This window comes from Sciurus vulgaris, assembly GCF_902686455.1.
Source record: "Sciurus vulgaris genome assembly, chromosome: 1".
Lineage (NCBI taxonomy): Eukaryota > Metazoa > Chordata > Mammalia > Rodentia > Sciuridae > Sciurus > Sciurus vulgaris.
The window spans coordinates 18,280,772-18,300,985 of NC_136461.1; the positions used below are offsets into that span (position 1 = coordinate 18,280,772).

The 20,214-nt window shown below is 46.9% G+C and overlaps 1 protein-coding gene across 1 annotated transcript; it reads right to left on the reverse strand.

Moving 5' to 3' along the window:
• Positions 1 to 11,371: 11,371 nt before the first annotated feature.
• STMN1 (stathmin 1) lies at positions 11,372 to 17,029 on the reverse strand. Its single transcript, XM_079150231.1, has 5 exons — positions 16,972 to 17,029; positions 15,266 to 15,338; positions 14,605 to 14,777; positions 12,339 to 12,530; positions 11,372 to 11,883 (listed from the first exon to the last, which is right to left on the reverse strand). The coding sequence occupies exons 2-5, from the start codon at positions 15,276 to 15,278 to the stop codon at positions 11,812 to 11,814; spliced, it is 450 nt and encodes a 149-aa protein (XP_079006357.1). The 5' UTR covers positions 15,279 to 15,338; positions 16,972 to 17,029; the 3' UTR covers positions 11,372 to 11,811.
• Positions 17,030 to 20,214: the final 3,185 nt, after the last annotated feature.

Sequence of the window (20,214 nt, forward strand, 5' to 3'; positions counted from 1 at the left end):
GGAGATGAACAAGGGAGACCCTGTGCAAAGCAAGGGGACAGGGAAATCAGGAAGTGGTTTGTCAAATAAGAATAGACGTTCAGGAAAGAAGGCTAAGAAGTAGCCAGGAAGTAGGGGCGTCAGTGTTGCCAGTAGTTTGTGGGGTCAGAAAGCCCTGGGTTCAAATCCAGCACAGCCACTCATTAGCCCTGTGACTGCGGCCTCAACTTCTTAGGAAATGAGAGCAACACCTCCCGCTGAGAGAATGCAGCCAGTGTTTGGCTCACAGAAAACACTGGAGAAATATGCTGACCATTTTGATTTGCTAACACAAGGGTGGGTCAGAAGGTCTATGAGGACATGCCACACCCCACCCACTCCCTCTGTTCATACTTCGAACCCCGCCACCTTTGAAACCAAAAGAATGCAAAAGCCCAGGCAAGCCTGGCACCTGCATTACCCAGAGGACAGACTCCTCAGGGCTAAATCTTCGGCCTCTAGGACAGTGTCTGGCACATAGTAGGTCCTCTATAATTATTTGCTTTTCCTCTTGTTGCTGGCCTGACCCATACTAGGCACATGCTCCACCACTGAACTACAGCCCCAGCAAATATTCCGAGAATGAACGAACACATGACTGGGTTCTGGTTTGGCTAACGCGGTGTGTGCAGGCAACCCCTGCCCTTTCCTTAGGCCCAGTCGGTCCCCCCAAATCTCAAACTCAGCAGATCCATTAGCTGCGACTTCATTCAGCAGCAAGCTGTGCAAAGCCACAAACAAGAAAGGGTGAATCTGCCTCCTGCAGCAGAAGCTGGGGTGGGCCACCCAGGCTGTGTGTCAGCTCAGGGATGGCATCAAGGACCCAGGCTCCATCTGTCCTTGCTCCAGCCATCTTATCATGTGACTTTTACTCTCATGGTCCCAAGGTAGCCGCTGTACTCCTAGGTATCATCTCTCCGTTCCAGGCAGGGAAGTGACGGGGAAGGGAAAAAGGTGGACGAAAGGGCCAGACGGCTCCGGACTTAAGAACGTTGAGGCTTTTTGTTATAAGAAAGCAGGAGAGACTGGATGGGGAGGGCAGGCAGCAGGTCTGCAGTGGCGGCCAGATGGGACCACGTGGGACCACCGCTTCGCCCCGCCTCCGCCCACGCTAGTTCCTCCACACGCTCTTCACTTAATAGACTGCACTGCCGCTGGCTTGGCTGCCTGGAAAAGGCCCAGCAGTCGTCCCCCACCCAGGCCCCCTTCCAGCACAGTGCTCTGGGCCACTCCACTCGCGTCCAGGTCGCCAGCGTCCCTCTCTCCTCGGCACTGCAGTCCCCTTACTCCCCTTGCTCCTTCCAATGGCGGAAGAATCCTTCACACATATAGTGTAATCACATCCATCGGCCTGTTGATACCGCTCTTCACAGGTGAGGGTCCTGCTTCCTCAGGTGTTGGAGTATAACGCCGGAGAAGCACCGAGCAAATGTAGAGTGGAAATGCAGCTTTATTAAAGAAAAGTAAAAGCAGACTTCTCCCGGGTGGAAGAAGGGGACCCAAAGGCCGAATCCATGGGATGAGCAAATCCTGTCCTTTTTATGGGTTTTATTCTCCCATTCTCTCCCCTTATCTCTTTCCTTCCTGCCTACGGGATTAGGCCTGGTTTTGCAGGTGAGATGTAAAAAGTGAGAAGCGGATGGGGCAGGGGGAGGGCCACAGTGATTCAGGCAGGTAAGGGCCCAGGGAGCATTAATCAGCATCTTCCTGCCTGTAGTCTCTGACAAGGGCAGGTGAATTTGGTTATCAATGGGTTCTGCAGGTCCTTGACATTCCATTGTCTCACGGCAGTCTCCAACTTCCAGAGGCAGGTGGCTTTTATGGCCTCCATTTCCTCGATCTGACCCGATCCCCTATTTCTACACTAACTGCCTGTCCCCAATTCTGGCTTCACTGTGACTGGCCCCAAATCTCCACCTCCCGCGTAGACTCTAAGACAAACCCCCGTTCTGGCCCACAGGTTGCGTGGCTGGAGGTCCCTTTGTGGGATCTTGCTGGCTCACCTATCCAGCCACGTGTGAGTGTGGTACTGGGAATCTAACCCCGGGCACTCTATCCCTGAGCTGCATCCCCAGCCCTATTTACTTACTTACTTATTTAATTTTGAGACGGAGTCTCACTAAGTTGCCCAGCTGGCCTTGAACTTGTGATCCTCCAATCTCGGCCTCCTGAGTAACTGGCATTACAGGTGTACACCCCACACAGTTCAGATGGGTTGTGTGTATGCTCCTTCCTCACACCTGCCAGCTCCTGCCTTTGGGCCTTTGCTATTACCTCGGCCAGAAACACATCGGCCCCGCCCACTCATCTGCATAGGCCCCACCCCTGCCACAGTCACCTCTTTTCTTCCCCATAGCAGTCACCATCGTTATTTTTTCTTTTTCTATTTTTTTTTTTTTTTTTTTTTTTTGTATTACTGAAGATCGAACCCAGGGCCCCAGACCATTTCATTTTTTCTTTTAAGACAGGGTCTCACTAAATTACTGAAGGTCTTGCTAAGTGGCTGAGACTGGCCTCAAACTTGACAGTCCTGCTGGGCGCAGTAGCGCCTGCTTGTAATCCCAGCTGCTTGGGAGGCCGAGGCAGAAGGATCTTGAGTTCAAAACCAGCCTCAGCAACTTAGCAAGGCACTTAACTCAATGCATTTAACTCAGTGAGACCCTGTCTCTAAATAAAATACAAAAAATGGCTGGGGATGTGGCTCAGTGGTTAAGCACCCTGGGTTCAATCCTCAGTTCAAAAGAAAAAGAACCAAATTTGACAGTCCTTCTACCTCAGCCTCTGGAGTTGCTGGGGTGACAGGTGTGTACCACTGTGCCTGGTCACCACAATCTTTTGTATCATCTCTCTCCTCAATGTAAACTCACAAAGGAGGGCAGGGGTCTTGTCCACAGCTGCCTCACCAGGGCCTAATACTGTGCCTGGAATGTAAGAGGGCTCCTGTTTTTGTTCAATGAATGGTCGTATGGAGGGGCCTGTTCTGGGTAGTCTCTTAAGATACCTTTCAGCTTATTTAAAGAGAAAGGCGACTGGGGGCAAGACGTGTTAGAAACCAGACCAGTAGGGAACTGGTCCTCTCCTAGGCATCATCCAAACCCTGACTGCGCAGGCCGTCCTGCCAGTGGGAGCATCTCTGAAGGCCGAGTCATAAATCATTTAGAAAATCAGGAAGGCGGAGGTGAACACAGGCACCTGCCATGTTTGGCCCACTGAATTTGGGCCAGAAAGGGATCTCACCCTCTGGGAAATGGCATGGAGAGGGCAGCCCACCAGCTCTGACACAAACTCGCTGAGTATGTGACCTCTCAGAGCCTGATTCCTCATCTATAAAACCCATTTTATAAGAATAGGATTCATTTAAGGACTCTACACAATCCAATATCTAAAATGTGTATACGATGTGTGGCAAATGGCAGAACTCGGGGCTGGGGTTGTGGCTCAGTGGCGGAGCGCTTGCCTGGCATATGTGAGGCACTGGGTTCAATCCTCAGCACCACATAAAATGAATAAAACAAAAGTATCGTGTCCACCTACAACTGAAAAAAAAAAAATTAAAATGGTAGAACTTGAAAGCCCTTAGCTATAAAAGAGAAAGAAAAAGAGAAACAGGTGTGAGCAAAGACAGAGAGGTGACACCACAGCTGGCGGCCTCGTCATCCAGGGGCAGCCAGGTCAGGTGTGCTAGGAGTTTGGCCTCTCAGCAAAGATAGAATTTGAGAGCACCCAAACTTTAGCACTTCCTCCCCTGCTCCCCTCAGTCTGCTTTGGTCCCCTCACCCACAGGGAGGGGAAATGGCAGGCTGAGACCACCTCTGGGACCCATAGGAGGATCACTGGGCAGGAGGGTCTGGGCCCTGGGTGGCGCCAGGCTGTCTCACCCAGCCTGTAGGGATGATCCCCAGGTTGCAGGTGCGGGTGTGGATGCCCTCGGCCCGCAGAGCTACTAGAGCCAGAACTGAATCCCATTCTGTGTGATTCCAAGAACTGCTGCCCTGCTTCTGCCTGGGAATTGAGACCGTCCATTAACTGACCCTGACCTTGGCCAAATCTTTTCTCTGGCCTCAGGATCCTCCGCTAAATAGAAGGGTAGGATCTACCAAGCCCTACGGGCTGGTACAGACATTCTTGGGATTTAAAACAAACAGGTCGCCTCCCAGCTGAGTCAGAAGGAAAGCCTGCCCCTTCTTGACACCCCCCACCCAGCATCTCATCAAACCTTTGGGCCCAGGCTGGGGTCGTGGCTCAGGGGTAGAGCACTTGCCTAGCACGCGTGAGGTACAGGGTTTGATTTTCAGCACCACAGAAAAAAAATAAAGATACCATGTCCATCGACAACTAAAAAAAAAAAAAAAAAAATCAAAAAACAAAAAACCTCTGGGCCCAGGTACTCAGGGCGGCCCTCACAATGTGGCCCCTAAGTCTTGCCCCAGCCCCACACTGAGCAGTGCCTCACCGGTCTCCTTCAAGGGTGGTGCACGCCTGTACACTCCTCTGGCCCTCAGCCCACTCCTTTCTCTGGGGACAACCTGCACTCAGCAGTGGCGCAATCCTCCACTCAGAGGAAATGAAGTCAAGCAATGCAATCACGTCCTTCAATTAGGGCTGTTTCCCCTGAATCTGAAGTTTTTGGGAAATCCCAGGTCAACCTTTAGGCAAGTGCTTTTCAAACTAAATTAAAACAATGTTTTTTTAAACTTGAAGATAACATTTTTATAAAACTTTTTTTTTCTTTTTACAGACTGCATTTTGATTCATTGTGGGGTACGACTTTTCATTTCTATGCTTGTATACAATTATAGACTCACACCATTTGTGAAATCACACAGGTACATAGGGTAATGTCTGCCTGTCCACTATCTTTCCTTCCTCACCCCCTTCCCATTTCCCTCTACATAATCCAAAGTTCCTCCATTCTTCTCTTTCCTCGGGCTACCTCCCCAAAACTTTTAAAAATACTAAATAGTGATTATATTGTAAATGTAGCTAATGCCACTGAATTGTACACTTAAAATGGTTTAAAATTTGTTACATTTGTTATGTAGACTTTACCATAATTTAAAAAATATATAAAATTTTAAAAAAGGGATGTCAAATACCAGCCTCCACTTCAGTAGTATTCAACAGAACTTGTGAAATTACTATAGAAGTTTAAATGCTCATTTTCAGTGTCTCATTGTGGACCCATAACAGATTATGACTGGCAGCGACCCTGGACTACACTTGGACAGCCCTGACTCGGGCAGGGAGAGGAGGGCTCCAGGCCTGCAGGGCCTCTCAGGAGACTTTCCAGCCCATTTCCCACCATGGGTACTTCCGGATACCTTGTCAGCCAGCTCCAAAAGCCCAGGCTAGACACACTGGTCTAACTTGTAGCTGACTCTTCCTCCCACCTTAGTCCCCAGGCCCTTCTTGATTTTTTTTTTTTTTTTGATTGGTGTGATGTCTCCTTGTATTTAATTTTCTCCATATTTTATTGGTACATTATTGTTGTACATAATGGTGGGATTCACTGTTATATATTCATTTATGCACTGATGTACATTGTTTTTAGTGTCCCGGGGGCCAGGTGTGGTGGTGCATGCCTATAATTCCAGCTACTGGGAAGGCTAAGAGAGGACTGCAAGTTTCAGGCCAGCCTGGGCAAGTTAGGGTAGAAATATGTCTCAAAATAAAATGTCAAGAACTGGGGATGCAGCTCAGTGGTAAAGCACCCCTGGGTTTCATTCCCAGTACCAAAACATTTAAACATTCTTAAAAAGTCCCTGGTGTGTCCAGAAGGGTTGTACCTAATAACCACAGGGCACCCTGAGACAGGGAATCGGGTAAGTTGAACTGAGAGGGGGAAGTATGGAGTAGGGATGTACTTTCTTTTGTTTCTAATTCCACACAAACTTGGCCAAACATCACTTCCTACTGGAAGTCATCTTGGGTCAGCGCTTGCCAAGAAGTCCTTGTCTGCACCCCATCATGGCATAGACCTCCCTATGTTTGTTTGGATGGTTGACCTAAATTAGAAAGTGGTGCCTGTTCCTGGGGCATGGGAGGTAGGTGTGAGGACGTGGCACGTGCCTTTGCTCTCAGGCATGGCTGAATTTCAGGCCCTGAATTCCCTGGCTGGGTGTTTCTGTTCAGGGTAACGTCTGCACACCAGGAGTCCTTAATCCTTGGGCTCCAGATTCACTCGGCCAGACTACGGGGCGCTGTAGAATGGCACCTGAATTTAGGACATCACATCTTGAGTAGAGGTGCCTCCAGCTAACTGAATAAGAGAAAATACTGTGAGCCTTTAAAATCTAGACACCTGGGCTCCAGTTTTAGCACTTCTGCCTCCAAGGACCTGATGAGCGTCCTGAGTCTCTCCGTATTTGAAAATGTACCATGTTACTCTGATGCCCAGCTGGGGTCTGATCAATAAGTGCCAATCAGTGGTGGCTACACTTGTAGAGTGACAATGTGTCTGTGGAAGGAGATACAGGGAGGGCAACTGGGGAACCTCAGAGGGAAGAGTCACTTTTTCTTGTACATCCTTTTGTACCAATTGGATCCCTCCCCTGCCCCCAGAGTGGGGATTGAGCCCTGGGGCGCTCCACTACTCAGTTACACCCCCTTCCCTTTTTACTTTTTGATACAGGATCTTGCTAAATTGCCCAGGCTGGCCTCAGATTTCTGATCCTCCTGCCTCAACTGCTGGTATTACAGGCTCCTGCCACCATGTGGGTTTTGGTTGGAATTTTACTTAAAAAAAAAAAGAAGCTGAAGAAATAGCTCCTTTTGGAGAGCGTTCGCCTAGCATGCACAAGGACCGCAGTTCAAATCCCCGGCCGCTCAAATGAGAAGAAAAAAACAAAAAACAAAAAACAAAATAAAACAAAAATCTGGTGGACTGATGAACTGCAAACCCTAGGCCTCCCTCTAGGCCCGTGAAAAGGCAGGTGAAGAATGGGTGTCACAGAATGAAAGAATTGCAGAGCATAAATCCTGCCTCCAGGGGGCAGCAGCCTCCCAGATCCTGCTGATTGCACCTGGGTTGCCAGATGTAATGGTTTTTCAAGAGAAGCCTAAAATTATATTTTCACGTGAAATTGTCAACTGATTCAACAAATGAAAAAAGCATAGGTGAAATACAACATGCCTTTGGACCAAAATTGGCTGCAGGCCACCAGCTTGTGCCTTTGGAACTAGGGTTCCATTAAGGATTGGGCATCTCCTAGGCCAGCCTCCAAAGCAAGGCACAGACATCCTTTGTTTCTGTTGACTCCCATGAGGTCCACACAAGACAAGGACAAAACAGGTGGCCTGAGGTGAACCAAGGAGTCACCACCCAATTATTTAATTGAAAACATATTTAATAACTTTCAACCATAGGTCAGGTTCAGAGCTGGACGTTTAATGGTGAATGTGTCAGGCAGTCCCTGCTTTTGAGGACCCTGCTTCTAGCACACACACCTGAAACTGTTAATTGTGTAATAATTAGTGAACAACTTGTGATACATGAGCAGCTGCAGTATAGCATGGAGGTTAAATATCTGTGTCTGATTTGACCTTACCACTTGCTAGTTATGTCACTTTGGGCAAACACCTAATCTGTCCGATACCTCTTCTCATCTGTGAAATGGGTATGATAATCTCTGAGGGTTGTTTACAGCTTCTGCCGTTAAGCTGTACAGCAGGAAGGAGAAGCTAGGCTTAGCATGGAGAGTACTCACCAACACCCCTATCCTAGTGAATACTGGGCCTTTTTGCCAGTAAGGGAACACAGGGACCATAGGGATTGGAAGCCCAGGTCCAGAAGTCCCTACACATACAGAGGATCAGTCCTCTCATTTGTCATCTGCTGAGGTGGCAGTCATAGGACAGTTGGCTTACTCCTGCCCGTTTCTTCTCTTAGATCCAACTTCAGCAGCTCACTTGTTTCAGTGGGATTTGGTGCCTAACATCAGTGAAGGTACCTTAACTCTCATCCATGCTGGAAGGCAGCTAGGCCTTCTCAGTTATGGGCCAGAGCCCCTCCTCTCAGGTTGCTGCATTTTGGAGCCCATCAAAAACCATCCTTAACCTGTTTACTTCGCTGTACAGCAAAGGCCATCTATGTAACACCTGCTCAATAAGCAGTAGCTCTGATGCTGGCACCACATTTTCCCTGTCAGCTGTGGTGTGGTTTGTTTCTCCTCCTCTGGTTTCCCATGTTCAGTGGCCCATGTCCCAACTCCTCAATACGCTGCCGTCACATCTGTCCCTCCAGAGGACTGGGGATGTAGCTCAGTGGCAGAGTGCTTGCCTAGCATAAGCCAAGCCCTGGGTTCAATCTCCGACACTGCAAAAACATCTCTCCGCAGAACCCAAGGTGCCCTCCAGCCCAGACCCTCCTGGCCTCACCAGCGCTGCTCCATCAGCTTCCCACTGTGGAGGAGCATCTGCTCTCCTATCCATTCATCTGCCTCCCTTTAAGTGTTCTCTTCCTTAAAATGTTCACTGACCTACTGTCCCTGTGTTCTAGTCTTCAAAGGGCTTCCATGGCTTAGGACAAAGGCATGAAGAGCCTGCTGGGAGCCATCGCCTACGCTGGTTCTCTAGGCATGCTGCATTGGTGTGCTTACGAAGACTTAAGTGCTTTCTTGGGGTCTGAATTTTCAAGGGTCGAGCTCAAACCTTTCTTCTGAGCTTCCCAGACTGCTTTACTGAGCACTAGAGCACACATGGTTAAGCCCTAAATATGGTCCACATCATCACTCTCAGGTGTTTTACAACTTTCCTCCCCTTCACCTATAAGCACAGGTGTGCTAACCCACCTCATCTTTCCAAACCTAGCATATGGCCCCAGGTGGAGCATTCTGGATTCTTGTCGAGTGCTGATTTCAAGGATCTTTTTCATATCCCTCAAACCTCTCTTCCTTGAAGCCCATGCAATCACAAAGTCCATGTATTCCAAATTCCTTTGGGACCTCTTTATTCTATATTCCCATCTGCTCAGAACTGCCTTATTACAGGCATGTACCTGCAATCTCAGCAACTCAGGAGGCTAAGGCAGGAGGCTCGCCAAGTTCAAGGCCAGTCTCAGCAATCTGAGACCCTGTCTCAAAAAATAAAAGGGCCAGGGACAGAGCTCAGTAGAGCACTTCCGGGTTCAATTCCCAGATTGAGGAAAATAAAATAGTCCTAGTACAAAAATATCAGGAAGGGGCAAGCATCATTTTCCATTCAAGATGAAAGGAATGGAGTCTGCTCCACGGTGACAGGCTCCAGGTTACGATCAATACTGGCCTTATGAGGCCAATCTATGAGAGAAGTGCTGCCAAAGTCTGGCCTGCTCAAGTAGAGGCAGACTCCTGAGGATGGGAGCAAGAGCACCCAGGCCTGGGAGAGGACACCGACGTTCCCCAAGGAGCTGGGAGTCTATGTGCCTCAGAGAGAGAGCAGAGCACTCACACAGCATGTGCAAGGCTCCAGGTAGAGCCCCAGTACCTAAACAAGCACAAACAACGGACTCCAGAAGTTCGTGGGTAGCCAACTCAAAAGCAAAGAATCTCCCAGTAGTACATGAGGAAAATAACCCAACTTGTGTATGTGATTCACAAGGAAACCAGGAAACCATTCTCAAGACTAAGTAGTTCAGTGAGGGGTGAAATAAAAAGGCCAGGGCTTTTCATTGCATAGGTAGGTTGCATCCCCTTCTGTTCCCTGTGACATCACTGTCATGAGACTGAGGCTTAGAGCTGCCTTCTGATAGTATGCCAGGGCACCATGGGCTTGGCTACAACTAGCTGAAGGACCTTCCTTCAGGCCCATTTTGACCCCTTCTTGCTTTCTCCTGTCTGTTTTCTTTCCTGTGCATCTGACTCCATCTGAACGACACCTGGTATCATTACTTCAAATTCCTACCTTCAGGCTGTCTTTCAACTCTATTCCCATCTGTTCAGAACTAGTGCCTTCTGCAGACCCTGTACGCACCATCCACCTGTGTGTGCCAAGCTGGGTGTGGTGGAGCACGTCTGTAAACCCAGGTTCGGGAGGATTGTGAGTTCAAAGTCAGCCTCAGCAATAGTGAGGTGCTAACTCAGTGAGACCGTCTCTAAATAAAACAGGGTTGGGATGTGGCTCAGTGGTTGAGTGTCCACCCGAGTTCAATTCCTGGTACCCCCACCCAAAAGAATCCTATGTGCCAGAGACAGGATCCAAAGATGAACATACCAAGGCGCTGCAAACAAGCCTCACCTTCACCTTCTTTTATACACTGCTCAAAACCTATTGTTACGTATGAAAAATACACTTGATCTTGTTTGTTTGCTTTAGATGGCCAAACTCTTTATATTAAGCTTTCTTTCAAACTCCTACAATCACTTTAGTCTAAGCCAAGGCACACAAAAACTACATAATCATTTCCAACTCGACTATAAACTGAGATCATTTATTAGCCTCTAGATGAAAATAATTGCTATTTATATAATGCTAAATATATACTCAACACAAAGGGTGCTCTTTCTGTATACACATACCACATTCATTCAAATCTAACACATGAGGTAGGGCATTACTATTCTCACAAATTGGTTTGGTGGTGAAACCCAAATCCAGATCAAGCCAGAGCTATAGGAGCACACAGGTTAGTACATCTCAGTAGTCCTCCTGGAAACATTCTTTCACTGTGGGGATGTGGCTTACAAGAACTTTCATACAGATGTCTAAGAAGCAAATACTCATTCGCAATTAAGGCTATTTCCCAAACAGCCTAGGACAGCGGCCAGAGGCTTTCCCTGAATTCAGAGGCAGTATGCTGACAATGGTATTATGGCCTCTGGATAGAAGATGAATTATCTGCCAACCTCAACCACGTGTCAAATACTACTCCAGAATACAATTAAAGTTCCCTTAATCATTTCACAAGAGTTGCTCCAGCAGCACAGAAAGTGTTATTAGTATCCTGACTGCTGAGTCATCATTCTATGGAATGACAGTATTAGGTTGCACCCGTAACTAATACTGAACAAGCCAACCATCAAATATCCTAAGATTTTAGGATTCCCTCCAAACTATTCTCTAGAAACACCACTTGTGCCTTATAATTTGACTTTTTAACAGGGTCAGAGAAACAAAAATCTGTTTGTTTGCAAATAAACATCTGAAAGAATATAGTAACAGCTGATCTGGGCTGAGGCAGCAAGACAAAGTGATGATTGTGGAAGAAGACAATGCAAACTGCCTCTGAAGCAAGAAACCCAGGGCAGAGAGCTTGCAGTGATGTGAATGCTGGGTGCTTCCACCAGCCCAAAGCCCCACCTGGAACAAATATAAACTAGGAGGGTCCTTTCTAATGCGTGATAATTAATTACCTGAACAGAAAGAAGCCACCACCACCAACAGCACTGTGCAGTTTTATTAACCATTCAAGTACAGTAGCATCTGGTAAGATTGGGACAGAATTGGGATTGAAAAGTGAACAGATATTCAGCATCTAACAATTTGAAAGAAGCCACTACATACTCTTCACAAACATGTTTTCACAGAGCCAATACAGTACTAGCCATTAACCCAGTACACCAAGTGCACTGAAGTAGAAAAGATGCAACAATAAAAATAGCTACATTAAAAAGACCAACACTTTAGAAAAAGATTAAAACACTTTCAGTTTCTCCCCTTTATCCCCTAAAACAACATCTTACAGTCTGGATCTACCTATACAGTCCTACATCAGCTTCTAGAATATTTGTCAGGAGGGAAAAAATAAAATGACACTGGCCAGTACAGTCTTTGGATATTTAGGAAGGGGAAGGGGAGAAAGTCAGTTCTCAGAACAAATTAGTCAGCTTCAGTCTCATCAGCAGGGTCTTTGGATTCTTTGTTCTTCCGCACTTCTTCAATGTGCTTATCCTGTGAAGAAATTGTATATAACCATCATCAGTGGAATAAAAAGTCCAGTTAAACTATACCCCATCCCTCAGGCTCAGTACACACATTACAGCCGGTGCGACTCACAAAATATGAGTTCGAGGACATCTTAAACCTCCTGGGTCACTGTGAAGCTTAACAGCGAAGCCTCCTACTGCTCTTCCAAGGAATGTCCAATTATGCTGAAAATTCACCCAATCCCACCTCTTTCTTCTTTTCTTTATATTGCTGGGGACAGAACCTAGAGCCTCACAAACCACTATCACCAAGCTACAACCCGGCCCTCAATATCCCACCTGAATATAAGATCTCTCTCATTTAATGTCACACTCATGACACAATAGACTCCTAACATTTTTTAGTCAAGGTAATTAATTCATGCTAATTCTTTGGTGCTTCAAACTGCAAGCTCTTAACCCCTCAACAAAGAAACCAACCTTCTCTCGCAAACGCTCCAGTTTGGCAGCCATTTGTGCCTCTCGGTTCTCTTTGTTAGCTTCCATTTTGTGGGTCAGTTTCTCTTCCGCCATTTTACTGAAGTTGTTGTTTTCTTCTATTGCTTTCTGAAGCACCTCTTTCTCATGCTCTCGTTTCTCAGCAAGCTGCTTCAAGACCTCAGCTTCATGGGACTGGAAAAAAGTTTAACAGGCTAGAGACTCTGACATGTCTTAGACATTAGTTAAAATTACAAAACTCTTATCAGAGGGGATTGAAGAAGCAGAAAATAGGGTTCCTTAAAATAATATTGAAGTTAGGACTTGATTATCCTTATCATAAAAATACTTTGAAAATTTTTCAAATTTTTCAATTGGTGCATTTTAGTTGTACATTCATCTTCTTTTTCCAGTATTTGTATTTACTTTGGAAAACTGCCTGTACTTGTTTAAGGACTTCTTGCCCAATTATTTTATTTTTTTTTCTTTTCTGGTACTGGAGACCGAACTCGGTGTTTTACCACTGAGTTACATCCCCAGCATCCCCCGACCTTTTTGAGACGGGGTCTTGCTAAGTTGCGGAGGCTGGTTTTGAACTAGCTATCCTCCTGCCTCAGGCTGCTGAGTTGCCGGGATTACAGGCATGTATAACCACGCCCTGTTGCCATTATAAGAAAATCCTGATAAGATTTACTGCTTAATGTTATCCAAATGACTTGACTAATATACAATTAGGAATGGTACTTTAAAGAATTTTGGTTAAACTTCAAAGGCTATCCAAAGAAAACTAGCTCATTTAAACATTTTAGCCATGCTGATTCAGATAGGTTTGGAAACACTGACTTACAGGGCATTGCTTCAGAGATCTGTCACTGATTTTGTCAATCACTTCTGCAATACCCTAGTCATGATGATAGGAGTTTCATTACATTTTGGTGGTTATCGTATAAAGCACAAGCTGATGACCACAGGGTCAGTGGTGATTCTTAAAGATCTTGCCCTTGTCCCAACCTTCAGTCATACTGCTTCCTCTATTCCATGGACTTCAACTACATAGAAGGCAGAAGATGACGCACCAACAAACACTGTCACTCTTCCAGGGGAAATGAGTCCCAGCACTAACAGTGGGTCAGTACAGAATGCTCCACCTATTTAAAAAGGGTCCTATGTATGTGCATATGCATGTTTGATTCAAATCACACTATCTGTGCTAGTCTAGGGTGAATTACTGCTTCACCTTTTTTCCTTTGCAGTGCCAGGGATTGAAGGTCTTGAGCATGCTAGGCAAATACTATACCACATTCCCAGTCATGCTTCACCTTTTTGTACCTTAGATTCCCCCAATTTAAAAGTAAAACCACTTACCCCAATCAGTTATTGGGAAAGGAGAGATTAAATGTGACTAAATTAGTAGAATAATGCCAATGGAAGGGAATACACCAAAATATTAACAGAGGTTATTTCTGGGAAGTAGGATAATGAATACTTTTAATTTCCAATTATAAAACTGTTTCCCAATTTTTCTATGGTTATGTTAGTATTTGATTTTTCTGATTAGCTTCTTTATAAAGATGGCTACTTTATATTCTTACATAAGAGAAAGGCTTACCACAATACCAGTTGAGCAACATCTACATCATTAACAATTTTAAATGTTTTTTATTGTACAGCTATCAAAAAATAAAACTAGAGACAAAGAATTACCTGCCAACAAATATTCTATGTTTTAAAGAGGAAGCACAAGTAGTATAAGCTTTGGTTTAAGACAGAGCTGGGCTAGAATTCTGGCCCCAACACTTATTAGGTGTAGGACTTCAGGAAAAAGACTTAACGTTCCTGAAGCCATTTTCTAATCTCCATTATCTGAGACAATACCTACCCTGTATCATTATGTTGAAGGATAAAAACAGGGGCTGGGGTTGTAGCTCAGTGGCAGAGTGCTTGCCTAGCACTTGTGAGGCACTGGGTTCAATCTTTAGCACCACATAAAAATAAGTAAATAGAATAAAGGCATGCTGTCCATCTACGACTACAAAAAATTTAAAAGAAAAAAAAAAAAAAAAAAAAGGATAAAAACATAAGTAAAGGAGCTGACATACAATAAGAGTTCAATAAATGATGGCTGATGTTTTCCTCCACTATTGGCATATATAGTTTTCACAGTTAAAATCAGTGTAGCTATGATTATTTTCTTCGTGTTGTGGAAACAAAACTGATTTGCCCCTTCACGTTAATAAATATCCTGTTTTCTGTGAGCTGTGATGTTTACCTTGCGTCTTTCTTCTGCAGCTTCTAATTTCTTCTGAATTTCCTCCAGGGAAAGATCCTTCTTCTTTGGAGGGGAAAGGGGGAAATCTGGGACGGATTCTTTTGACCGAGGGCTGAGAATCAGCTCAAAAGCCTGGCCTGAGGCTCGCTTCTCCAGTTCTTTCACCTGAATATCTGGAGTTGATCATATTTATGATAATTCAGAAAAATGGGATTCTCCTATTCTAATATAAGGTTCCATAATTTCTAAAAACCAAGCCAATTTAATGAATAGAATTAGGGCTGGCGAAGATGTGTTTGTAGGCAAGTAATTATTTAAATACTATATCCCATAAAAACAAAGCTAAACATCTTTGGATTAATAAACACCATTTTGAGGAATTAGTATTTGACAATCATTTTAATGAACAAAAGAAGACTTGTGCAAACTCCACAATTTTGCTTTGGACCAAGCCAAATCCTCTAATTATGAAACAATTATGAGCTCTCAGTACATTCAAGTGATAATCACTTTTTCTTTTTAATTATTCTCCTATTCATAAAATGGGTCTTTGATAAAACCAAAACACAAGTGCCAGATTAAAATCTTAAGACCTAAGCTACCTCCTATTCTACAATCATAAGCCCATCATGATTCCAGCTTTTCTGAATAGATTACCTACCAGAAGAAGCCATGGTGAATAGAAGACAAGAGACTGGCAGTGTATTCTACACAATCCACTGGTAAGGAAAGCCCTGAAAATGATTTTCAAAAGTATGCAATCAATTTCTTTGCATTTCTGTATGTCATCAATACAAAGGGACCTCAATTCACATCCACATAAATCAATGTCAGAAAAATCACTGTGGCATTATGTATATCATTAACTAAGAAAGAAAATTATCAATGTTTCCGAAAACTACTGAAACACTGAGAAATCTGAGCTAAATAACACTAACTGGAAAAGATTGCTAACTGACCTTGCTTATTCAAAAAAATCTTAGCTTTTAAAAAAAATAAGACGTTAAGTCACAAGGTCGAAGGATTTTTTTTCTCTCCCAAAACTAAATTTTTTCGACCAAACCATGAAAAGATATTCCAGATGCAAATCAACAGTGAGATCGGAGCCATCTTAATACTGCCTACAACTCATTGTGCAAATGAAATACCCACCCCTGCTTTGTCTGGTCTGCCATGGTGGATAACAAGACGGCCAAGCTAATGTCAACCAATAATGTTCAATTCCTATTGTTCTAGAGGTTTAAGCTCCTTGCCCAACAGTGAGCAAAATTAAATTTTATGAACCTTTAAGCGTTAATATTTCTTGCCTTATGTAAAAAAAAAATTCCTATATGCATTTGACGATTTTTTTTTTTTTTTAAAGCTCACGATTCTTGTAATCCCGGGCTAGGGTTACAGGTTCCCAACACAAATTTAAATCTGCGACAGCGAAAACGTCTAGCTTCTCCAGGGCATTAGACAGCACGGGATCTGGGATGGGCGTGGCCCTGACCAGGGCCAGCAGAGAGGGCAGGCTGCCCCCAGCCAATCAGAGCACGCCCTGAGCTCCGGCCCCTGGCCCCGCCTCCTTCCTCCCCGCGCCTTTTCGAATCTCCGCGAACACTCTACACTGCGGAGCCCGCGCGCGTGGGAAGGGGAGGGAGAGGCGGGGCCAACGGTCCTATCCGGGTAACTCCGCCCCTCCCGAATTCGCCCCGCGCGGACGCCCCCCCCTCAACTCCCGCCAAAAACACCGCCAAGACGCCGCTGCAGCTCGGCGGGTGGGGCGGGCCCAGGGAACTGGTCGCCGGATAGCCCCGCCGTCCGCTGCCTATGGCTTCCCGTCACCTCGAAACCCAACCTGCCCTATTCCCGAACCGTCCGCGCCCCCCTTCCGCGGGGATCGGCGAGCCACCGTAGGCGCGTCTCCCAATCTTGGGGGAGGGCGACCGCGGGGAGGGGGCACGGCCCCGGCCGCCCGCAGCCTGGTTGTAGGGCTGCTGCTCCCTGGGGGCGCGCCCTGCCCCTTCAGACAATAGGGACCCCAGAAAAGACGCGTACAGAAGGCGAGGGAAAGTGGCAGGCGGACGAAGACCCACGCCCCCTATTGTCTCCTCGACGGCACCCCGCGACTGTCGATCCGAGTTCTCCCAGCTGGCCCCTCCCCAGGACAGCCGCGCCCCCAGAGACTGGGGACAAAGCCGGGGCTCCGCCCGAGCCACACACAAAGCGGTGCGACCCCCGCCCACCAGCCCCTCGGGGGCCCGCGGCTCCGCCCGCCGCCCTCCACAGGGGGTTGCTGCCACAGCTCGGCCCCTCCCGCCAGCCACGTTTCTCGAAACTGTCCCCAAGCGCCACCACTGCCCCTACTGAGAACCCCACACCCACCTGCTCGGTCCGAGCCGCCTGGCCACACTGAGCACCAACAGACCTGGGCGCGCACAAAAGCGCCAAACAGCGGCACGTGACCTCCCCGCGGGGCTCCGCATTGGCTGAGCCCAGCGGCACGTGCCGGCCCCTCCCCACTACCCAAGTGGGTTCCGCCCACCCTGGACCCGGAGCACCTCGGGAAGTGTAGTCCAAGCCAGCGGGGCCCGAGGACAATGCGGAGGTGGGGGTGCTTGAGGGTCTCCCCAGGTGGGAGCCAGCGGCTAGGGCGGCAGGCTCACCGCGGAAGAGGGCGTCGCCGGTCAGAACCGACTTTCCATCTCTGGGAAAAGGGCGGGGCGGGGCGGGGCGGAGGTAAGGGGGTCCCGCCCTACCTCTTAGACCTTGGCTGCCTGGACTCTTGCTCTGTGGAGCCAGTTATCCCGCTTCGCCCCAAGGCCAGCACCCGAGCTGAGCAGTTCCCCTTCTGGTGCCCCACCCCGCACCGTCGCCTAAGATGCCTGAGTCCTTGTGATAGGACAATGTCACTCCACTTCCCTGCATAGCCCCCTGCCCTTTAGCGTCCTACTTCTGGACGCCCGCGTGCCACCTGTATTATGACATCATTATAGTCTCTAACCCACTCAGTACTGACGGGTCACGGGCGGGCGTGGTCCTTCCCTCACTGTGTGCGTCCTCACTACTGTCCTCAGCTGTTGACCAGGGACCCCGTGCAGAAAAGCGTGAGGCTCTGGAATTTGATCTCCGGTCTAACAAAGCCACCGGGCTCAAATGCAGACTCCACCTGCTCTGCCAACCCCTCACTATGATAGGGAAGGAAGAGCAGCAGCAGTTTTAGATACACAGACTGCAGCAAAGTGTTGCTTTTGTTCTTGGAGCACGTGCTCCCCCTGAGCGGTGCTGGGCTCTTTTTAAAGAATGAAAACAAAAGGAGCCACAAGGTCACTGTTTCTCTGGCCTGGATAGAACCACAGCGGAGGCACAGAGGACATTGGTTTGACCCTATCTTAGAATGACTGACCTTCCCTTCCCCACAAAATGAGAAAAAAATAAATAAAATGCCCATGGCTCCTGACCCCGCCCCTGTACTCCCCTGACCAAGTCTCTGGTGACTGTCATTACATCAAGGTATCTGTTTTGAGAATCTGACTAAATAGAAAGGACACCTTCATTTTATTAATGGGCTTAATGTTCCCAAACCAAGACACACATTTGACCAACTCTCTGGAAATAACAATCCTAATTTTAAAAGGCTCCCATGTCTATTTAGTCACTAGGGACGTGCCAGCGATAAAACACAATTAATAGGTGTTCGGGACAATGAAAACTGAATCATACAGGCAGCAAATATCAAACAAAGAAAACAATTAGCAATTCGCTGTTGCCTGGAATATGCTGGTTGCAGCATTTTCTCCAACAATCGCCCTTGTGTGGGGTCGGCCTCCCCCCTAGCAATCTAATGCCCAGCATGCTAGCAGAACCAGGAATGATTCAGATTCTGATCCCTGAAAGGCTTCTCTCAGAAACTTAGCCGTAGAACAGCCAGGTGCTTCCATCTGTCTCTGTTCTGAGCAGAATCTCAGAAATCATTAAAAAAAAAAAATGGAGTAGGATAATACCTTGCTGAGAAGTGACAATCAGGCATCACAAATGAGCAATAATTCCAAGGCCAAGAGTTATGTTACCCCCTGAACTAGCCTTTTCTCTTGAAGTCTTTGTATTTGATCTGGAGGTTTGCATAGGAAGGTCCCGCCCATTTGATGCAATTTTTAAAATATAAGAAATTACCACACAAAAATCTCACTTTTCTGACTATTAATGTTATGACAGGGAAAAAATTAATCTTTCAAAACACTGATTATTTTAAAGCACTTACACCACTTCACCCCACCTTTTCTTTCTCCCTGGAGCAGATGTCTATTTCCATGGAAACCACAGCTAGGATTATAGATGTTAGAACTCATGTAGATTTTTAATTTTTTGTTTGTTGTTTTTGTTAATAATGCCACTTGTTGTTAGATACCTTGTCCTTCTAGGCTCCCTGATGAGGATTTCCTGAGATCCTCACTGCTGCTTGGGATCAGAGGGGGATGGGTCAAGAATTCCCCTAGAATGATCCGGTGAATAGAAAAGTCTTTGTGAGCAGGGCGTGGTGGTACACGCCTGTAATCTCATCTACTCTAAAGGCTGAGGCAGGAGGATTGCAAATTCATGGCCAAACTGGGCAATTTAGAGGTATTCTCTCTCAAAATAAAAAGGCCTAGGGATGTCACTCAGTAGTTGAGTGCCAGGGGGTTCAATCCCAGTACCACAGTGTGTGTGTGGGGGGGGGGGGTGCCTGTGAGTTGGGATGCTGCTGTTGTTTAGCCTGGGGTTGCTTTTCTGAGAGCCAGACCACCTCTATCTATTGTCAGCTTTTGTAGCTTTTCATTTGCGAGCCACTGAATAGGAAGGGCTTCAACTCTTAGGTGAGAACAAATAGCGCTGAGCCTTCACTTTGGAGGGGGCAGAATCTCCCTTCTCGAAGGCTTCCTAAAACTAACTTCAAGATCCACTCCCTCATGCAGAGGCAGCAAAGAGTTAACATTCCCGTCCTGGAACTGTCTGTCTTTGCCCATGAGAACTATTTTTGCTTCTGCTCAGATGGTTTGGTCGGATTGTTAGGAAGCTGGCTGTGACTATGGATTAGCACAAAGTGAAGTCGAGATATGGCAGCCATCCAGATTATTTGATCTGTGTAGACAACTAAAGGAGGGCACTTCAGGCTTCAAAGTCCAGAAGGGATGTCTACACCGATGAAACCGGCAGGGCTGTTGTCAGATCTTCTCTGTTCCCAGGGAGATGTCAGCCTTTGTTCTTTGTTGGTTCTGAGACTGCAGGGGTTGTCTCCCACATAGGGCTGAGTTCCACTGCTGCTCACGGGGCTAGTCCTTGGCCAAGGGTGTCGTGGGAGAGGTTTTCTCATTGTCTCAGCCTCTCTCTGCCTTTGTCCTAGTCCTCAGGCTCTGCGCTCTACTGCTCACTTCCTGGCTTCCCTTTCCTAACCCCCACCCCTCACTAGACCATTGGATCCTAGGGTGCAGAGGCCCTGCCTTTGCCTTGGTGTCCTGAGTGCCCAGTACTGGGCCTGACCCAGGATAGGAGCTTGGACTTTTGCAGCCCTCTTGTCTCCTGTCACAGTAGATCCCTCCAATATGGGGGTGTGGAGGTGGATAGTGGGGGTTAGAGATAAGGTACCTGAAA

Coding starts and splice junctions, on each gene's coding strand:
- STMN1 (XM_079150231.1), bottom strand. Junction 12,531..14,604: donor CTGCAGAAGAAAGACGCAAG/GTAAACATCACA, acceptor ACTTTTTTCCAG/TCCCATGAAGCTGAGGTCTT. Junction 11,884..12,338: donor TGGAGCGTTTGCGAGAGAAG/GTTGGTTTCTTT, acceptor ATTTCTTCACAG/GATAAGCACATTGAAGAAGT.